This window comes from Schistocerca cancellata, chromosome 6 (assembly GCF_023864275.1).
Source record: "Schistocerca cancellata isolate TAMUIC-IGC-003103 chromosome 6, iqSchCanc2.1, whole genome shotgun sequence".
Classification (NCBI taxonomy): domain Eukaryota; kingdom Metazoa; phylum Arthropoda; class Insecta; order Orthoptera; family Acrididae; genus Schistocerca; species Schistocerca cancellata.
This window is the reverse complement of record NC_064631.1, coordinates 283,203,278-283,222,378: the sequence shown is the minus strand read 5'-3', so window position 1 is coordinate 283,222,378 and position 19,101 is coordinate 283,203,278. Positions and strand designations below refer to the sequence as shown.

Sequence of the window (19,101 nt, the reverse complement as noted above, 5' to 3'; positions counted from 1 at the left end):
AGTAGGAAGTTGTGGAGAAGAAGAGGAGGAGGAGGAAGAGGAGGAGGAAGCAGTAACAGTAAAGCAGCTATCTTCCAGTGCAATAAGAGAAATGCTGAAAGAATGGGAATTGGTTGCATAATCACTGAAAATCATTACCCCAATAAAGCAATGACTATGGTCGGTACAAATTTATTTGACGATAATGCTGTGTCACATAATGCTGTGAAGCTACTATAGGTAGCTTCCTAATTAAAAAAGAATTATTTACATATTATGAATAATAAAGTACATAATAGTGCATGTATAATTTTCTTTGAATAAATGGCACAAATAAGATAAAACTTTTAGTACCTTTTCTGCATGGAATGAATTATCTTATTTTACATTTATTTATATAGGATAAATTGTTTCACTTAATTTGTGTTCCACACTACGAGAAAGATTCTGAAACGAATTATGCTCACTATGCGAGGTTCCAACTGGATATGTATCTACTGTTATTTTATTATAATTTTCTTAAGCAGCTCTTGGACCAGTGTCGTAGAGTAAAAATGATAAAAGAAATTTGGAAATTGTTAATTGTCCAGTTATCCAGGGCTGGTTTAAAAAAAAATCCTGCAACAGCGACTTAGCACCCGAAACGACCACTGCTAGCTGTGGTAACTCCTCTATAGAAATTTTACAGTTGTCTGTGGCGCCCCTTTCAGCTTGGCACCCCAAGCAGTGGCTTGTGTCACTTGGGCCTTAAAGCAGCCCTGGAGTGATCCCATAAACCTTTCAAAGAAAATTGTTTTCCTCCACATTCCATTGTCATCAAAATACATGATGCTGACAATGCAAGAAATGTGAGGACTGCAAAAGGAGCAGTTGGAAAACCAGATCCATATCATGGTCATCTTGCTCACAAAGTACATGTTCATATGACACAGTCATTTTATATGGAAGATATATGAGGCTGTTCTCACAAAAGAGACACCATTGCTGAAGAATAGTGGTGAAAATGGGAAAGAAAAAAAAAACATGGCCTACAATATTAAAGAAACTGTTGTGATGTATAAGATTCAATATTTAACATATCAGTTGGAAGATCAAAATTTTACACACTCGTCTAAGTGGGTTGTTCCATATCCGCCTAGAGATATCTACATATCTGTGTGTTGCAGAAATTTTGAAACTGGTGTGGGAACTTTAAAGAACTTATTTCAAGCCTTGACATACTGTTGGATATATTTGTATTAATAATATCATTTACAATCTGCGATATTTTAAAGATAGTTGGTACCCCAGTTCAATAGCATTTATTAGCAAAGGAAGATACCAACTCAGCTGAGAAAACATGAAATTCAGTGGTCTGCTCATTACTGTTATAAGTGTAGTGCACTACAATGCTATTGTTTGGAACCTGTATATTTATACATTTTGAAAGCTTCTTGTATGTTTGAAATACGTCTCTATTAGGTAGCCTATCTTTAAGAAGTATTAAAACACTGTTTCAAAAAAGACTAGACCTTGATTTCATGAGTCCAATACATGAGAATAAGACAACAGAAACTGGTTTAATGTGTGACAAAAATTTTCAGTTGTTTGTAAAACTTGTTAAACTTAAAAGTGGGATTTCACCTTTTCAGGAAATTCTGTACTGAACAAAACTGATCAGAAGTAAAACGAATCAATTTTTGGGACTGGCATTTTTTGTGTGGATGTGGACAGGGGGAGGACTGAACTCCATTAAAAAATTGGAATGGTGCAGCAAAATAACTGATGATGATGGTTTGAGGTGAGGGGCATTTGACATCACGGTCATCAGCCCCCTGACGAAAAGTCAGCATGCTAATCTCATGGGTGGAGAAGAAGGCTGTCTCCACATGAGGAGCAGTTTATAAAGTAGTAAAGTCTGCCTCCCTTCCCCACCAGTTTAGGGATGAGGCATGATAGCTCACTAAATTTCACTACTCTTGTAGCACTGGAATCAGCATCTGTGAGGATGGTGGGCAGATCTCCATTGAGACTGAGAGCTCCCTAATATTAGTAAATAGGGCACACATTGCCACGATATGCTGCACTGAAAGTGGTACGCCCCAAACTTTAAACTGCCGGAGGAGGAAGCCATGTGTTAGAAGGCTATGTCCGATTCGCAGCCTAGTTAGTAGAACCTCCTTCCAGTGGCAAGGCTGACATGAAGTTCGCCATGCCATTGTGGTCAATTTGAGCAACTGCAGCCATTCTGTCTCCCACTGATGCATGATGCACAGAATAACTGAGGGTATAACCTTAATCAGAAAAGTATCTTTCAAAACAAAAGAGCAACAAAACATTCAATAAACAGAGCATTTTAATGTTTTATGCATGTGACAAAAATATCACCCAAGGCTCCATCTTTGGCCCATATCTTCAGGACAAGATTTTTTTTTTTTTTTTTTTTTTTTTTTTTTTTGCGAGAAAGAAAGGATTTTTACATTTCCCTGAATTCAAATGTATGCTAAATTTAATACAATCTGATACTACATAGATGAGGTCTTTTCTTCCTTTGTCTGAATGCATACAGACTATGCTGTTTATTTTTTCTGAGCTGTACGAACAACTATTTACAAATTAGCCCACTTGACACAGAAAAATATGTTCCAACAAACTTCTGCAGCAGACTGAATGCATGCCCAAAATCACACAGCGATATGGATGAAGTTAAACTTATTCACCTGTTCAGCAACATTGAATAGTGACAATAACCACTGGAGAAAATGCTTCAAGATTATTTGTAAATCCAGATAAAAGATACCAAAAATCAAGAAAATATGGAGTTAATATGTCAAAAATTAAAGCAGATAAAGAACTCTCAAATTGTATGGGTGCTAAAGCATTTACGAATTAAATAGGAATGAGAAGAATATCTGGTATTCAATCTTTCCCATCACTCATCCTCCATAAAAGCATATCTTGTCAATGCCAACACACACACACACACACACACACACACACACACACACACACACACCGCCTTAGAAAATTACTTCCTTCAAAAATGATAAATGAAACTATTTTGGCATTGTAACAATTTCATTTCCATTTTCTAAGAGGGGCATCGTCTATGTCCACTGGTTGAAGACTTTTTGTCATGTGGATAGATCATATAACAATTTTATAACTTCTCTACATGTATGTGCTGTTGTGTACATTAGGTGATTAACTTAACAAGACACATATAATATATTCTTTAGCTTATTAATATTAAGCAAGCAACTGAAATACATAATTCCACAAACACTATTGTTCTACAATCCCATAAAGGGCCCAAACAAGGCAGTCCTGAGTAAAATATATTTTTGTTATTCGCAACTGAGCTCTGATAACTGTACTCGGTATTACCAACCACAAATTTTAATTTTTTTACATTTAGAGGACGTAAGAAAGCATTATCAGCACTAACTGGAAATGAAGAAAAACGCATTTGCTGGCCAAAATTAAATATTCAGTTTTGCTCTCAAAGACATTCTTAGCAAGGCAACATCAGCAAATCTACACAAATTTTGGAGGAGGGCATCAAAACAGCAGTACACCCATGTCTCCCCCTTCCTCTACATTTTTCTCCCTATGTTCTCTCAAACCTGACTGTAAAATCATTAACCAGAATAAGCCTAAATTGAGTTCTGTTCTCTGAAAAGATTTCTTATAAAGGAAAATTCCAAGCACATTATAACTACTTGTTGCATTAGAACTGAAACCAATATCTTCTTTTTGTATGCAATCCTTTGCCATTCAAATGGTACAATGATGCCCATGACAGCTATTCCCTATGTTCAAGCTCACTTTCAGCACCAATTTCTACACTCCACAGAAGTTTCATTTCACATGCTGCTGCAGAACAAAATATTCAATCTGGAACTCACCACTCACCAAGGAAGTCAGGTAATTGCAACCCTCTGCACTTTTACAAGCTTTACTACCTTCAGCTATATGCAGCCATACTGCTCCTGAATGTATTCTAATGTAATCCATTCATTTTTCGTTTGAGTGTCATCCATGTATTTTCTTATTTATCAGGATCTACTAACCCCCCTCTCCCACCTGTGCACACGTAACAGTTAATCTAAAATGCACTGCTTGGATGTTAAATGACTGGAATAAAGCAGCAAAGTACAGGGCTATTACAAATGATTGAAGCGATTTCATAAATTCACTGTAGCTCCATTCATTGACATATGATCACGACACACTACAGATACGTAGAAAAACTCATAAAGTTTTGTTCGGCTGAAGCCGCACTTCAGGTTTCTGCTGTCAGAGCGCTCGAGAGCGCAGTGAGACAAAATGGCGACAGGAGCCGAGAAAGCGTATGTCGTGCTGGAAATGCACTCACATCAGTCAGTCATAACAGCGCAACGACACTTCAGGACGAAGTTCAACAAAGATCCACGAACTGCTAACTCCATTCGGCGATGGTATGCGCAGTTTAAAGCTTCTGGATGCCTCTGTAAGGGGAAATCAACGGGTCGGCCTGCAGTGAGCGAAGAAACGGTTGAACGCGTGCGGGCAAGTTTCACGCGTAGCCCGCGGAAAATTGGCTCATGCCAGAACTGGAGACCCACAGCGCCGACTTCATCTTTCAACAGGATGGTGCTCCACCACACTTCCATCATGATGTTCGGCATTTCTTAAACAGGAGATTGGAAAACCGATGGATCGGTCGTGGTGGAGATCATGATCAGCAATTCATGTCACGGCCTCCACGCTCTCCCGACTTAACCCCATGCGATTTCTTTCTGCGGGGTTATGTGAAAGATTCAGTGTTTAAACCTCCTCTACCAAGAAACGTGCCAGAACTGCGAACTCGCATCAATGATGCTTTCGAACTCATTGATGGGGACATGCTGCGCCGAGTGTGGGAGGAACTTGATTATCGGCTTGATGTCTGCCGAATCACTAAAGGGGCACATATCGAACATTTGTGAATGCCTAAAAAAACTTTTTGAGTTTTTGTATGTGTGTGCAAAGCATTGTGAAAATATCTCAAATAATAAAGTTATTGTAGAGCTGTGAAATCGCTTCAATCATTTGTAATAACCCTGTATGTTAGTGCCAAAGATTTGCTTCACTACAATTATTTGTCTGTTAAGAATATAGCAACAAGCTGTGATGTGTGCAGTGTGGCATAATCAACAAATAGGTATCAATGGATAATTGGCTGCACTGACTACATCACCCTGCTACACTGTCACTAAAGCTAAGCCGACTGCAGGTCCAGAAATTGCAAAGTTCCTTGAAAAAGACATCATTTCAAAGCACAGAGCACCTCCTTTGGTGATCTCTGATAATGGGTACGTTTTTCAGTTGAGATTAGTGTCACAAGTAATTTCACGTAGTGTCATCTTCCACAGAATGACAACCTGTCTGCCATCCATACTGGAAGACATGTTCTCTGTGTCCATTGTTGTTGAACAGAGGCTGGGGTACAACAACGCCTGTTATGGCATTCGCATATAACAAACTGAAGCAAGAGACTACAGACTTCACACCACTCTTCCTGCTTCATATTTGTGGTGCCAAAACAACATTGGATACACTGTTCCCATTTGAAACAGATGATAATGCCTCATCACCGGAATCACAAAGGCAAGGCAGCTTGCTCGCAAATGGACCTTGGATGCCCAAGAGAGGCAAAGAGTGCTAATGACAAGCATTGGCAAGTGAGATACAGTCCACTAGACTTGGTATAGATTTTTAAGCCTGTGGAGAAACTGAGACTATTGAAAAAGTTCCTATATTGTATCTTTCGTCACTTCTTGGACGTCATATATGTAGTCAAGGATTTTATGACCTTTCATCAAGAAGACAAAAGCACAGAGATGTCATCTACACTCTTAGTATGAAGCCCCATTACCATCTAGAGGTGCAGGTTGATGATGGGAGGGTCAAGAAAATTGAAGACCCAGACGATGATCGTAAAGCTTCGGTGCTCACCACAGTGAAGGGGATGTGACAACATGACCAGAATGCAAGAATCTGCCAGTGTCACTATACCGAGTACTGCTGACAATATCTAGATCCAAGCTTTGAAACAGTGGGTCATTACTTCTCTAGGAGAGGAAGCATTGTTATGAGCTGTGGTGGTATATGTAGTGCGAGGTAACAGTTATATCGCTGGCTGGCATGCTGCAGATCACCAGTTCAAACCCAACCACAAGCAACTGCCTGTTATTTAGTATTTATCAGTTCTGGGAGATTCTTGAAATATGTTATGTTTACAATGTTAGCATATTCTGGAATATTCAGTATACATATCAACACAAGCATTCTGTAATATTCAAAGCTTGAATAAATAGCTGCATTCCCTATCCAGGTGGTTTGGTCTATTCTGGCTGTATATTGGTATTGGTAATAAACATACTTTCCGTACTAAGTGTTGTACTTCACTGACAACCCTGCCTTCAGATGTGGACATGATTACGATTTCAACATGACAATATCTACAGAAAGGAAGTACAAAAATCAAAGACCAAAAACAGAGCAGTCATTCAACAAGTCCTCAATTCTTGTAATGACACAGTTTTGCACAGCCAATTGGAGGATTGTTTAAGATACGCACTGAGAGGCAAGGAAAGAGGTAATGTATTTTAAATGCTTGCAGTAAAACTATTCAATATTCTTTACAGGTTTTCTTAACATCTGTCACCATAGCTTTGACCTTTTGTTTACTACTTGTTTGGAATGAAGACGGTGCATCCAGACTGATAACTACGGTTTTGGACACTACTTGGTAAAGACATTGAATATAACTAACAGCAAGTGGTTTACTGGAACTAAGACTGAGATGAATTAATTCCCTGCGGCATAGCCCAAGATCTAGGGTGGATTGAAATATTGGTTAAAAGCTGCTAAAGCCAACCTATGTAATATTATAACAAGAAATTTGGCTACTCTTTATTGAACAGATTAAGTAGTTATTCAGAAGATAAGTCAGTGCCCACAGGTTATATACAGTTTATATAACTTTGCAGTGTCACTGTGGCCATACCTCACATGCCCCAAATTATTATTTCGTTTGGTCTTTCAAAGCACACATGGAACTGTTGGCTAGTTTAAGTTCTTCTTCTTCTTCATATCTTCCCAAAACTTTTTCATCCTCTTACTACATGTCTGTTATCTATCTAGTGCGAATGTGTTCTTGAGTTTCAAGCTCTTTTCTGTTAGTTGCTAGGATGTGAATTTGTATGCGTAATTATTTTGTGTGTTTATAGTCAGTGGGTCGATAGCAACTTTCATAAGACCCTTTTGGGTTTGTGTTAGTCACTGTGCTTTGTACTACAAACTTATTTTTTATGTAATGATCATCATCTTCTTAATTTATGTAGGCCTAATTATAACTACTGTTTCTAAAATACACTGTGTATTTCTTCTTTATATTGTCATATTTGTAAAATTTATAGTGTTGCTGTGGTATCAATTGTATACTACAATATTATAGTAGTTTAATACTGACACAATCTGCTCATTGATGACTAGTAAGTGACTTCGCACAGCTAATAATGAAATATAGTTTTCTACGTATTACATAAAAGTCAGGGCAATATTTGAAACAGATAATGACAAATATTTTTTTTACACAGATACTACAATTGTTTTGCATCATACATGGCATACTGTCATATGGGCCCTAATCAAAAAGTAACACCAGACACACAGTCAAATGGGCAGCTTTACCAAATTGCAGAGTTCAACCTGGAAATCATTCCACAAAGATGACAAGTAGCTATAAAAAGTTAATGTAAAGCTGCAACACCAAACAAGCTGCCTGCTTTGCAGTTTTGCATGCCACAAAGCACATAAACCAGACAGGATATGTTATCCTGTAAAACTGGAAGAAAATGAAGGCATATGCATTTTTATTCCTTCAGCCCAATTGGAGTCTTCAAAATTCAGAGAGAGCACACAGATTACATTGGGAAATGCCTTTTTCCATCTACTGACCCAACAGAAATGGTCACACCACCTGGATAGTGAAGGATAGGCCCTATAATGGATATTGAGGTAACAGTTCTGTAACAGATGCAGAGTATGATGAACTGCAAGTACGGTGGATCCATAGATTACATTAGATTAGATTCAGTTTTCGTTCCATACACCCAAAAAATGTGATGATTCTCGTGGGAATGCCAGAAAATACAACATAAAAACATAAAGCATTTGAATATAATACTTACTACCCTGATCATTTGTCAGGGACTGTCGAAATAAATGAATTAAATGTGGTGAACTGGAGCAGCTAATATTTACAGAATAAACATGCTGTCAGAATGAAACATTGTTATGCACTATTAATAAATTTATCATACAAAAAAATCACTAATGCTGACTATCGTGACCAAGTGCTGTCAAAACTAAAATCTAGCAGACATTTGTACATAAGATAGCTTAACAGTCTCTGTTAAGATATTCATCTATAGAATAGGAGTTGCCTATCAAAAAGTCTTTCAGACTCTGTTTAAACCATGCTTTATCTGAAACCAAGTTACTTTTTGAAAATGGCCACTGGAGGAAAAGGGTGGCTTCTGTTCTGGGAGGGAAAACCCAAAGCTGAACAAGTTTGGTCCCCAATAAGACTAAATGAAAGAAGCAGTAACTCCCATCCCAGAATGAATAACGTCCAAGTTGGGGCAGGATTTAACATTAGTAATTATTGACCGAAGCGGTATCCACAGGAATAGTTTTGCAAACAGCACTGCAATGTGTTATTTCGCGTTGACACCATAATGAACTCATCATTCCCTGGGGAATCCAAAGTGTGTTCCACATGTTTTTACAATCTGTCACTAATGTTTCCACACACGCCCTACACATTACATGCAATTCGGGACATAATATATAAACATATCGGTTAGTATTTTAATACTTACTTAGCGCAAGACACTGGGAAGTCGTGATTAATACCACTAATCGTATAATCCAAAACGAATCCATGTTCCACAGAAATCCTGTAAAAGAAATTAATTAATCGAGGTCGAAAATTACACTAAACACGCAAAGTAAGCCGTAAAACTTAATTTCGCTGTCCTTACGCCGCACAGCACCCTCCCTACCGACTCGCAACAGGCTATGAGAGTATTCTACAGTGATATGTTTGATTCATTGGCCCCAAAAGGCTGATGATCTAACCGAATGACTATTCCCCCCAAGGCGTGAGATCCAACTGACAACACCCACTATCCAGGACGCGACATTTATACAATATGCACAGTACTCTGCTGACATATCAGAAAAGACCAAACTATCAGTATCATAACATGGAGCTAATATAAACTCCAGTCAAACGTCATTTCGGTGCTTCAGTGCAAAATTGGTAAATGTAAAAAGGCTTCCGGAGTTTTTAGTAACACTCCATTACTGCCCGCAGCAGTAGCTTTATCGATCTGGAAAACCGCAATGACGCAGTCCTGGCCCTCAAGTAAAAGACGTGTAAGTTTCAGAACTGTAATATTGGTGAATACCTGTCACACACGTCACTCGATAAAAGAAAAAAATCGTAAACTAAAGTTTATTTCATGTTTGCTTAGTGCACTTATGCACTACAACAAGTCTTTCCGCTGCGTCACGTGACGACCACATTCGTCAACACAAACACGAAATGTGCTAATGCAAATATATTTTTGTAGACAGTATGATTCGGGAATAGTCGGTCCTCACTTATGTTATTTGCTTCACATAAAACTAAAAATGCAACTGGTCTGGTGTGGACATGCAATGTACAATGGAAATTTCGTACGAAAATATATTTATGGTATAAAATACTTCATCGATAAAGAACGAAAAAAATCTAACAGAATTTTCAAAGAATATTGATTTGTTGCTCTTATAGAGAACACAGAGGGTACTAATTCTGTCAACTGGACACACACAAACATCAAGGAGTGGCACTTCCTGTAGCCTGCAATTGGTTGAATCGAGAAGTACCGTTGCGAACAGGAGCCAGCCAGGAGTAGTAGTTCTGGTTCATCATAGAACATAGACAGATGATTTGGGATTAGTTTATCTATCTACAGAGAACTGGACGGTCATTTTCCACAAAAATCCCTTCGTCTTCAACAACAGTAGCAAGACTCAACAAAAAAAGGAGCTCTAGTTAATAGCGCGTGTCTAAGTATTAATCTGGACAACAATACTGTGTGTCGGTAAACAGCTGAGCCTGTCATGACACATTATCTTACATTGACAGTTATGCGAGTGACAATCATTTTATTAGTTATTAGAAACAGTTGTTCTCTTCCTGATCAAAAAACCGCAGGAAAAAGGAGGAAGGCCAATCCGGATGAGGACGCAGTTATCGAAAAGTAGCCATACTAAAGAAACATTTACAATTTGTACTCGGCGTTCCCCACATTCCTCTCCCGTTTTCGTTCATTAGTTATTATTTAATACTTAACACACTATTTAACAATGGCAGTGCTTGTATTGTTGGTTGTACCGAGTACTTAAACTGTTTCAAAAAAATCTGTAAGATTTGTTCATTAGCTTTTTCATGGATGGATAATGGTTCATACACACTGCAATGGATGCCACTATGTGGGTCTCTCTTTAGTACTTCATAGAGTATGCTACAGTCTGTTGCTGTTCGCATAGTTCATCTACGTTGTCTCCATGTGCACTTAATTTTCCTTTGTGTTGTTCATTCGCTCAGTTTTTTACTTATTTATCATTTAGAGCCCGTATATGCAGCTCTTGGCTTTATGTCTTCTTTCTTTTGCCTGTCTGGCAGCATTTACAACATTTCTACACCTACATCAATACCGTCCAAATTACCGTAAAGTACATTTAAGTATGGGATGGTGGAAGAACAATAGCTTAAACGCTTCTGTGAACAAGTTAATGAGTTTAATTCCCTATTCATGTGCCTATGGAAGTGCTACATGGTAGGCCATAGTATGTTGCTCATTTAATACTCGTTTTTGGAACTTTCTAAAGGCTTTAGCGAGATTGTTGGCATCAAGCATTTGCCAGTTCAGATTTCCAGCACTTTAGAGATTTTCCTGAGTGTTGAAGAAAACTGACAATTTGTATTTGTGCTGCCCGTCTTTGTATATGTCCAATATTGGCTGTTTGGTATTAGTCCCACAAACTTTAGTAGTATACTATGATTGATCAAAAAAAGTAGTTTGACAGTAATTTCCTCTGTAAACTTATTGCATTTTCCTCAGTAAACCAAAGTCTGTCACATGCTTTATCTGTGACAGCCTAAGTGATCATTCTGTATCATATCCCTACAGTTTATACTGTAGGTATTCATCCAAGTTGTTTGATTCAAGTTATGACATACAGCCATGATAGCCATAAGATATCACATTTTTGAGCTTTTAATGTCACATGAAAAAAGTTTGTTAGGGTTCTTATGACCAGTATTTTGGTTGGCATGGATGAGGTCATTATGGTTGAGATTCTTCATTAGGTTTGAACTCCATATATGCTCCAGAGCTGCATGACAGATGGACATCAGTTAGATTGGACAATACTGTTGTGAATTATTTTTGTAGACAGGTGTGACCTGTATTTCATTTCAACTCTGGGTACAATATTTTGTTTGTGGGATACAGAAAGGGATTATATTGGGCTATGGGGCCTTGTTCAATTTTGGTAATTTTAGCTGTTTCTCAATACCAATGACATCATTAATCTTTGCAGTGATATGAGAATTACGCAGAAGCACAACACTGAGCGAGGTGGCACAGTGGTTAGCACTCTGCATGCACATTCAGAAGAACGACAGTTCAAATTCCTGTGCGGCCATCCAGATTTATGTTTTCCATGATTTCCCTAAATTGTTCCAGGCAAACTCCAGGACGGTTCCTTTAAAAAGGGCAAGGCCAATATCCTTCCTTGCCTTTCTGTAACCCAAGCTTCTGCTCTGTCTTGCTGTTGATGGGATATTAAACTCTAATCTCCCTTTCAGAAGCAATACCGTGATCATCCTTTTCAAAAACACTTTTGAAAACAAGGTTAAGCGCTTCTGTTTTGCATTACCATCGATTTCAGTTCCTGTCTTATCCACTAGTGCCCCTGACAGCCTTTACATATAACCAGAATTTCTTTGGGGTTTTGTGAGAGGTCGTTTGATACATGTTCTGCTTCAGTAGTCATCAGAGGCTTCTTCACACATCACCCTTTTGACAGCCAAACACATTTCAGTAAGCATATGTCTGTCTACACTTTATGCTTTCCTTTGCTTGTATTGTGCAGCAGTCACATACTCTTTACCGAGACTGTATGCCATAGAGAGTACCCCCAGTCACAAACTACACTGAAGAACCAAAGAAACTGGTACACCTGCCCAATATTGTGTAGGACACAAGCGCGCTTGCAGAAGTGCCGCAACACGATGTGGCATGGACTTGACTAATGTCTGGAGTAGTGCTGGAGGAAACTGACACTGAGAATCCTGCAGGGCTGCCCATAAATCCATAAGAGTACAAAGGGGTGGAGATCTCTTATGAACAGCACGTTACAAGGCATCCCAGATATGCTCAATACTGTTCATGTCTGGGGAGTTTGGTGGCCAGTGGAAGTGTTTAAACTCAGAAGAGTGTTCCTGGAACCAATCTGCAGCAATTCTGGACGTTTGGGGTGTCACATTGTCCGGCTGGAATTGCCCAAGTTCGTTGGAACGCACAATGGACATGAGTGGATGCAGATGATCAGACAGGATGCTTATGTACAAGTCACCCATCAGAGTCATATCTAGATGTATCGGGGATCCTGTATCACTCCAACTGCACACACCCCACACCGTTACAGAGCCTCCACCAGCTTGAACAGTCCTCTGCTCACATGCAAGGTCCATGGATTCATGAGGTTGTCTCCATACCTATACGTGTCCATCCACTCAATATAATTTGAAACGACACTCGTCCAACCAGGCAACATATTTCCAGTCATCGACTGTATAATGTCGGTGTTGATGGGCCCAGGCGAGGCGAAAGCTTTGTGTCGTGCAGTTATCAAAGGTACAAGAGTGGTCCTTTGGCTCAGAATGCCCATATAGATGATGTTTCATTGAATGTTTCGCATGCTGACACTTCTTGATGGCCCAGCACTGAAATCTGCAGCAGTTTGTGGAAGGGTTGCACTTCTGTCACTTTAAACAATTCTCATTAGTCGTTGTTGATCTTGTTCACAGTGATATTGAGGATCTGATGTTTTACCAGATTCCTGATATTCACAGTACACTTGTGAGATGGTCGTACGGGAAAATCACTTTATCGCTATCTCGGAGGTGTTCATGCGCCGAGTATAACACCATGTCCAGACTCACTTAAATCGTGATCACCTGCTATTGCAGCATCAGTAACTGCCAGACACTTGTTGTCTTATAAAGGCATTGCTGAATGCAGCACCATATTCTGCCTGTTTACATATCTCTGTACTTGAATGCGCAAGCCTATACCAGTTTCTTTGACGCTTCAGTGTATTTAGCAGGTACTATCATGTAAATTGCCCATCATTGAGGTTAAATGGAAATAGGAATTCAGTTTCAGTTATTTAAACCTTTCTTTTATTACTTTGTTCAGACTATGTAATGTTATACGAACTGTAAACATAACACTAAAACCACACTCACGGATTAGGTCTTAGCCTGCTGCAACTGGCAGACTGCTGCCTGGTATGTCTCCAATCCCTCCAGCCGTTATAGTGAGTAGATAAATCCTGATGGTGCCACTGCTTCTTGATTCAAGCAGCTCCTCATTTGGCCTCACGAAGCTGAGTGGAACTTGTTCCCAACCTCCTTATCTCAGAGAAAATGTGAGGAAGTACTGGAAATCGAACCCAGGTCCTTCCGCACCAAAGGCAATGATGCTAACCGTGCAGCTAAACAGTGGTCCAACAATTATTCAGCAAAATGTTAAAAATTTTTAAATATCTTCCATCAAAACGTTATAAAGTGAAAGAAAACCTCACCAAAAAAACTGTACACCAATTCCATTAATAAGATGAACTGAATTGGACACAAGTTTCTTTATTTAATGTTTCTAATTTTTTAATTACTTCTTGTCACGTCATAGCTAATTTTGAATATAAATGTATTTTTGTATGCGACGTATCTGCACAGGGAGATGCAGAATATTAGGAATGGACACATCTCTTTTGACAATGAATCCCAAGCTTGCCTTAGTAATATAATGTATCAGAAGGAGACCTCAATATTGTTGATAGTAATGTTGACAGAATACAGCATGGTAGATGTCCTGTGACAGCCACTTCAAGTTAAAAGTGCTACACACGTTGTCAGGTGATTGCACTCGTAATTGTCATGCAGGTCCAGCAGCTGACGTGACTGTATGGGATGCCATTTTTTATGAGTTAAGGCCAGTCAAGGCTTCCATTATGTTACCTTTCAACAAGATAATGCAAGACTGCTTGTTGTCCTAGCTGTCCTGACATACTTTGATATCTACATCTATACTCTGCCAACCACCATGAAGTGCACGGCAAAGGGCATGCACCGCTGTACCAGTTATTAGGGTTTCTTCCCATTCCATTCACATATGGAGCAAAGAAAGAATGATTATTTGAATGCTTCTGTGTGTGTTGTAATCTAATCTTATCCTCATGATCCCTATGTGAGCAGTATGTAGAGTAGTATATTCCTAGAATTGTAATTTAAAGATACTTCTTGAAACCTTGTTAGTAGACTTTCTGGGATAGTTTATGTCTACCTTCAAGATTGTGCCAGTTCACTTCTTTCAACATCTCAGTCAAACTCTTCTATGGATTAAACAAACCTGTGACCATTCTCGCTGCTCTTCTCTGTATATGTTTAATAACCCGCTAGTTCTATTTTATGTGGGTCCCACACACTTGAGCAATATTCTAGAACTAGTTGCACAGGTGATTTGTAAGCACTCTCCTCTGTAGACTGGTTGCACTTCCCCAGTATTCTACCAAAACTGAAGTATATCGATTCCCGGGTTCGATTCCCGGCGGGGTCAGGGATTTTCTCTGCCTCGTGATGACTGGGTGTTGTGTGCTGTCCTTAGGTTAGTTAGGTTTCAGTAGTTCTAAGTTCTAGGGGACTGATGACCATAGATGTTAAGTCCCATAGTGCTCAGAGCCATTTGAACCATTTGACCACCTCGTCCAAAGCTTTCAGTATATCATGTGAAAAAAGTGCGAGTCAGGTTTCATGTGATTGATGTTTTCAGAATCCACCCTGCCCAGCACGTTCTCCTGATCTGTCACTCGTTGAAAACATCTTGTCATTGATTGCCAAGAAATTGAAATGCCACCTACAGTGACTTACTCTACTCTGTAATCCAAGCTCAGTTTGACTCAATGATCAGCCAGGTTAGAGTCGTCACAAATTGAAGGTCTGTGCATCGTATTTCACAAACTGTATATCCCCAAATCACATACAAATTTTATCATGTTCTCATCCTGCTGTACTGTATACACACAATAAGTAAAATTTCATTATTTTCTATCCTTCCTCATGTTGCAATTTCAATGGACTGCACTGTAGAAAGAGCAATAATTTTATTAAATACTAGCTTAACACAAGAAAGCTATAACTTATTAAATATTGTGGAAGTTTACTGGTGTTCAGAAATGAATATCCATCAAAAATTTTAGCCATTATCTAAAATCAACTATTCTTAAAAAATAAAAGTAATTGTAATTCATCTGTATTCCATTCCTGCATATGCTACAACTCATCTGCCTATGCATGTGTAACAATTACTGCTACATTGAAGTGCTAGGATTTCAGGAAGTTCAAATCAGTTGATGTAAAATTTATGTCTTTTGTGTTCACCCACAGATCTGAGAACTGTGCAGTTTGGTTGCCTAATGCTGGGGATGGATGGCCTAAGGAAACAAAACAAAGTATACCTTTAAAAAGTCATTACACCTTGAACATCTGCCATGGTAGTAATGATACTTTAACCTATAACTTGTTGGATGTTATGTTGGTTATTGTTACAGAGTATGAAACTAAACATTTTAGTAACACTGAAATTTCAAAATAGAAAGTGGCTTTTGTACATGAAATAAACCAGATGAAGGTGATTCATTTCTACCTTTTCATTGCAAAATAAATTATAAATTAATGTAATGGCAGTTTTTGTTTTACAGAATTCTGGAGATGGCAACAAACAAAATATTTCTGCTTACATTTCAGTGTCTGCTCAAAACACTTGGTAAATATGAGATGAAAACAACTGGAATGACTGCTGATTTCAATAGTAATGTCAATGTTTGGCTCAAAATTACATTTCTCTGATGGCACTAGAGTAAAACAGTCAGTTAGTTACCTGTATTGATGATATTTCAACTAATTATGCACTTCAAGATGTTTGCAAATTTTTCTTTGATTTAAGAATCTTTTGAATATTGTGCATTGTTCACAGGACTGCTGCCGAGAGAGAGAGAGAGAGAGAAAAATTTTATCTAAAAAAGTCAAAGGAAGAGGAACATTAAAAAAGATATTTCATCCATATTTAGTAGTAATTTAAGACAGGTTGAATGGCGTTTTGATATTTCCTTTTCAAGTATAGGAATTATGAGAAAATGCCAATGAAACCTTTCTGTTTAAACACCCATATGGAACAAAGTGGCAAGTTGACCATAATGGATCACTCAAGTTACACAAGTTTCTAGTTCTGGGAAAATATAATGAAAATAGACACTTAATAGCATGTCAGGAAGTATAAAATTATATATAAGACAACTGTCAGTGCTGTAAAAAGCAAATAATAAGTTAATTTTCAAACATCAAAGGATGAAAGAGGCAGGGCAGCCAGTTGTAAAATTCTCATTTGGTGTTAGAAATTGTAAATAATTGACTAAGTCAGATGATAAATTATTATACAACCTGTCACAAATATATTTATTGCTTAAACGAATCCTTCTTAAATGTAATGAAAGCAGAGTTTGACATAGCATTTTGTTAGAGCAAAGTAAATCCCTTTAGTCAAATGAAACTGTATGGTTCCAGAGACCTTCTCAAGTCTCAAACAACTATGATGTGTATATGCAGACTGAAGGATGAATGAAAATTTGTACCAAGGCCTGCAATCGAACCCAGGTCTCCTACTCATAGGCATAGTGTTAACGACTATACCACCAATGCACAGTGACTTTGCACAGCTGCACAATTACCCTAGCATGCCTCTCTCAATCCAAATTTCCATTCACACTTGAGCCTGCTTGGTATTCCCCCTAAAATTCAAACAGCACTGCAGAGGCTCTCCAACTGTACTGAGATAGCACCTCAGCATTGAACGACATGGGATCTTGCATGAAACACAGGCACAGGTGCTTTAATCAAATGAAACTATAAGGTTCCAGTGACCTTTTCAAGACTCAAAAATCTCTTTAGCCTTGATTAGGAATGTAAGCCCTTTAGAAACCTTAAAAAAATGTTGTGTTAATGGCTGTGGAAAGTGTTACTTTTTCATTAAGAAACAAACATTTTCATGGGTAGTGTGGGATACCCACACTACTAGTTATAGTAATTTATCACATAGTAGGGCCCTTAATATTTTCATTAATTAACTGATCTTTCAAACAATGTTGTTCTCCAATGTGTTAAATATACAGCAGTGAAACCTCTGTTAAAGAAAGGCTCAGGGGAAAACATGGAAAACTATTACTATTTCAATCTTGCAATCTTGCTGAAAGTATGAGATAAACTTGCTGCACTGCAAATTGCAGAATATTATTCTTTGAAATGGTTTTGGATTCCAACAGGGAAAAAACACTATGAATGAAGTAAGAAACTTTGCTGGAAACAGCAGCTCAACATTAGGTCAAAGGAGAAAAGCCATATATATCTTCTATAATCTTACATAGGCTTTTCACATGGAATATCATGCCTTTCGAAACTACAACTTATATAAATATGACAGAAGTGGCAGTTCTTTGAAGTGGCTTACAGAATAGGAAAGTAATTCAAATGCTAGAAATGATTATTCTAAGTGGAATAAGCTATCGCAAAGTATCCTCAAGATTCCACACTAGAACCAACACTTTTTCAACTCTCTATAAACTTACCTGTGAATGTCAGCCAACTTGTGAATGTAATATTTTCGGAGTTGGTTCATCTATATTAATTGGAGATAGCGATGCAGAAGAGAAGATCTAATTCTAACATGAACACTTTCAAAATCTTATAAGGTTGGTACCACTGAAATGGAGTGAAACCCAACGTCTCATAAAACCATATGGTATGGTTCAGAACCAGACATTCTGAATGTGATGAGATTAAAACAGATAACAAAAAAAAAAAATTATGAAAGAAGTTGCTGTGGTCAGATTATTTTGATTGAAATTAAGTCAGAATACACAACAATATGGAAAAGATAGAGTGCTATTCACCACATAGAGGAGGAATTGAGTCAGAGATGGACATAATGGAAACAACTGTAAACTATTTAAGCTGTATAATGTAAATGGGTAGATAAAAAAGCTACACACTAAGTGGCGGCAGGAGAACACACACACAAAAAGATTTAACTTTTACAAGCTTTCAGAGCCAATGATGATGATGTTTGGTTTGTGGGGCGCTCAACTGCGTGGTTATCAGCGCCCGTACAATTTCCCAACCATTGCTCAGTCCAATTTCGCCACTTTCCTGGATGATGATGAAATGATGAGGACAACACAAACACCCAGTCATCTCGAGGCAGGTGAAAATCCCTGACCCCGCCGGGAATCGAACCCGGGACCCCGTGCTCGGGAAGCGAGAACGCTACCGCGAGACCACGAGCGGCGGACTTTCAGAGCCAGTGGTTTCTCCTTCTGGAAGAAGAGGTACAGGGGAAGGAAGAGGGTGAAGGAAAAGAAAAAGGACTGTAGAGGTTTAGGAAAATGGTACAGTTCAGAAAAGAACTCCAAGTCAGATGAGACTTGTCGGGCGGGATGAGAAGGTGGAAGCTTAAAGGTGGAAGATAGGGTAATATTCAAGACAGAGATTACTACTAAAACATTGTGCATAGTTAATAAGACTGAAAAAACTAAGTGCATTGTATGTAACAGAGGTGGAAGGGGGGGATGAAGAGAAATAGAAAGGTCAGGAGATGACAGATGTAGCAAACTGAAATTAAGTGAAGAAAGGAGTAGTTACTGTGAAGAAATGCTGAGATG

The 19,101-nt window shown here is 38.4% G+C and overlaps 2 protein-coding genes across 6 annotated transcripts in view; one reads left to right on the top strand and one right to left on the bottom strand.

Annotated features, from left to right (window-relative positions):
• The window catches only part of LOC126190837 (neuroglian), an 83,089-nt gene extending 73,496 nt beyond the window's left edge, over positions 1-9,593 (bottom strand). For 2 of the 3 annotated variants that reach the window (XM_049931417.1, XM_049931415.1), the window contains exons 1-2: positions 9,462-9,593; positions 8,871-8,948 (exon numbers count right to left, since the gene is read on the bottom strand). In XM_049931417.1, the coding sequence (XP_049787374.1) occupies positions 8,871-8,934 (64 nt within the window). In that variant the 5' untranslated portion in view covers positions 8,935-8,948; positions 9,462-9,593. Of the gene's footprint in view, positions 1-8,870; positions 8,949-9,032; positions 9,172-9,461 lie in introns of those variants that run through there. The other variant, XM_049931416.1, reaches the window with a different exon arrangement.
• On the top strand, positions 9,344-16,772 carry LOC126190840 (uncharacterized). Of its 3 annotated transcripts, none has more exons than XR_007538288.1 (4): positions 9,344-9,429; positions 15,776-15,882; positions 16,090-16,154; positions 16,365-16,772. XR_007538288.1 is itself a non-coding variant. In XM_049931419.1 (4 exons), exons 1-4 carry the CDS (start codon positions 10,162-10,164, stop codon positions 16,467-16,469), a joined length of 417 nt encoding a protein of 138 aa, XP_049787376.1. In that variant the 5' UTR covers positions 9,875-10,161; the 3' UTR covers positions 16,470-16,772. The 3 variants fall into 3 exon arrangements, 1 of the variants encoding a protein (XP_049787376.1); XR_007538287.1 differs by lacking the exon at positions 9,344-9,429 and adding an exon at positions 9,642-9,751; XM_049931419.1 differs by lacking the exon at positions 9,344-9,429 and adding an exon at positions 9,875-10,301.
• The last annotated feature ends 2,329 nt before the right edge of the window (positions 16,773-19,101 follow it).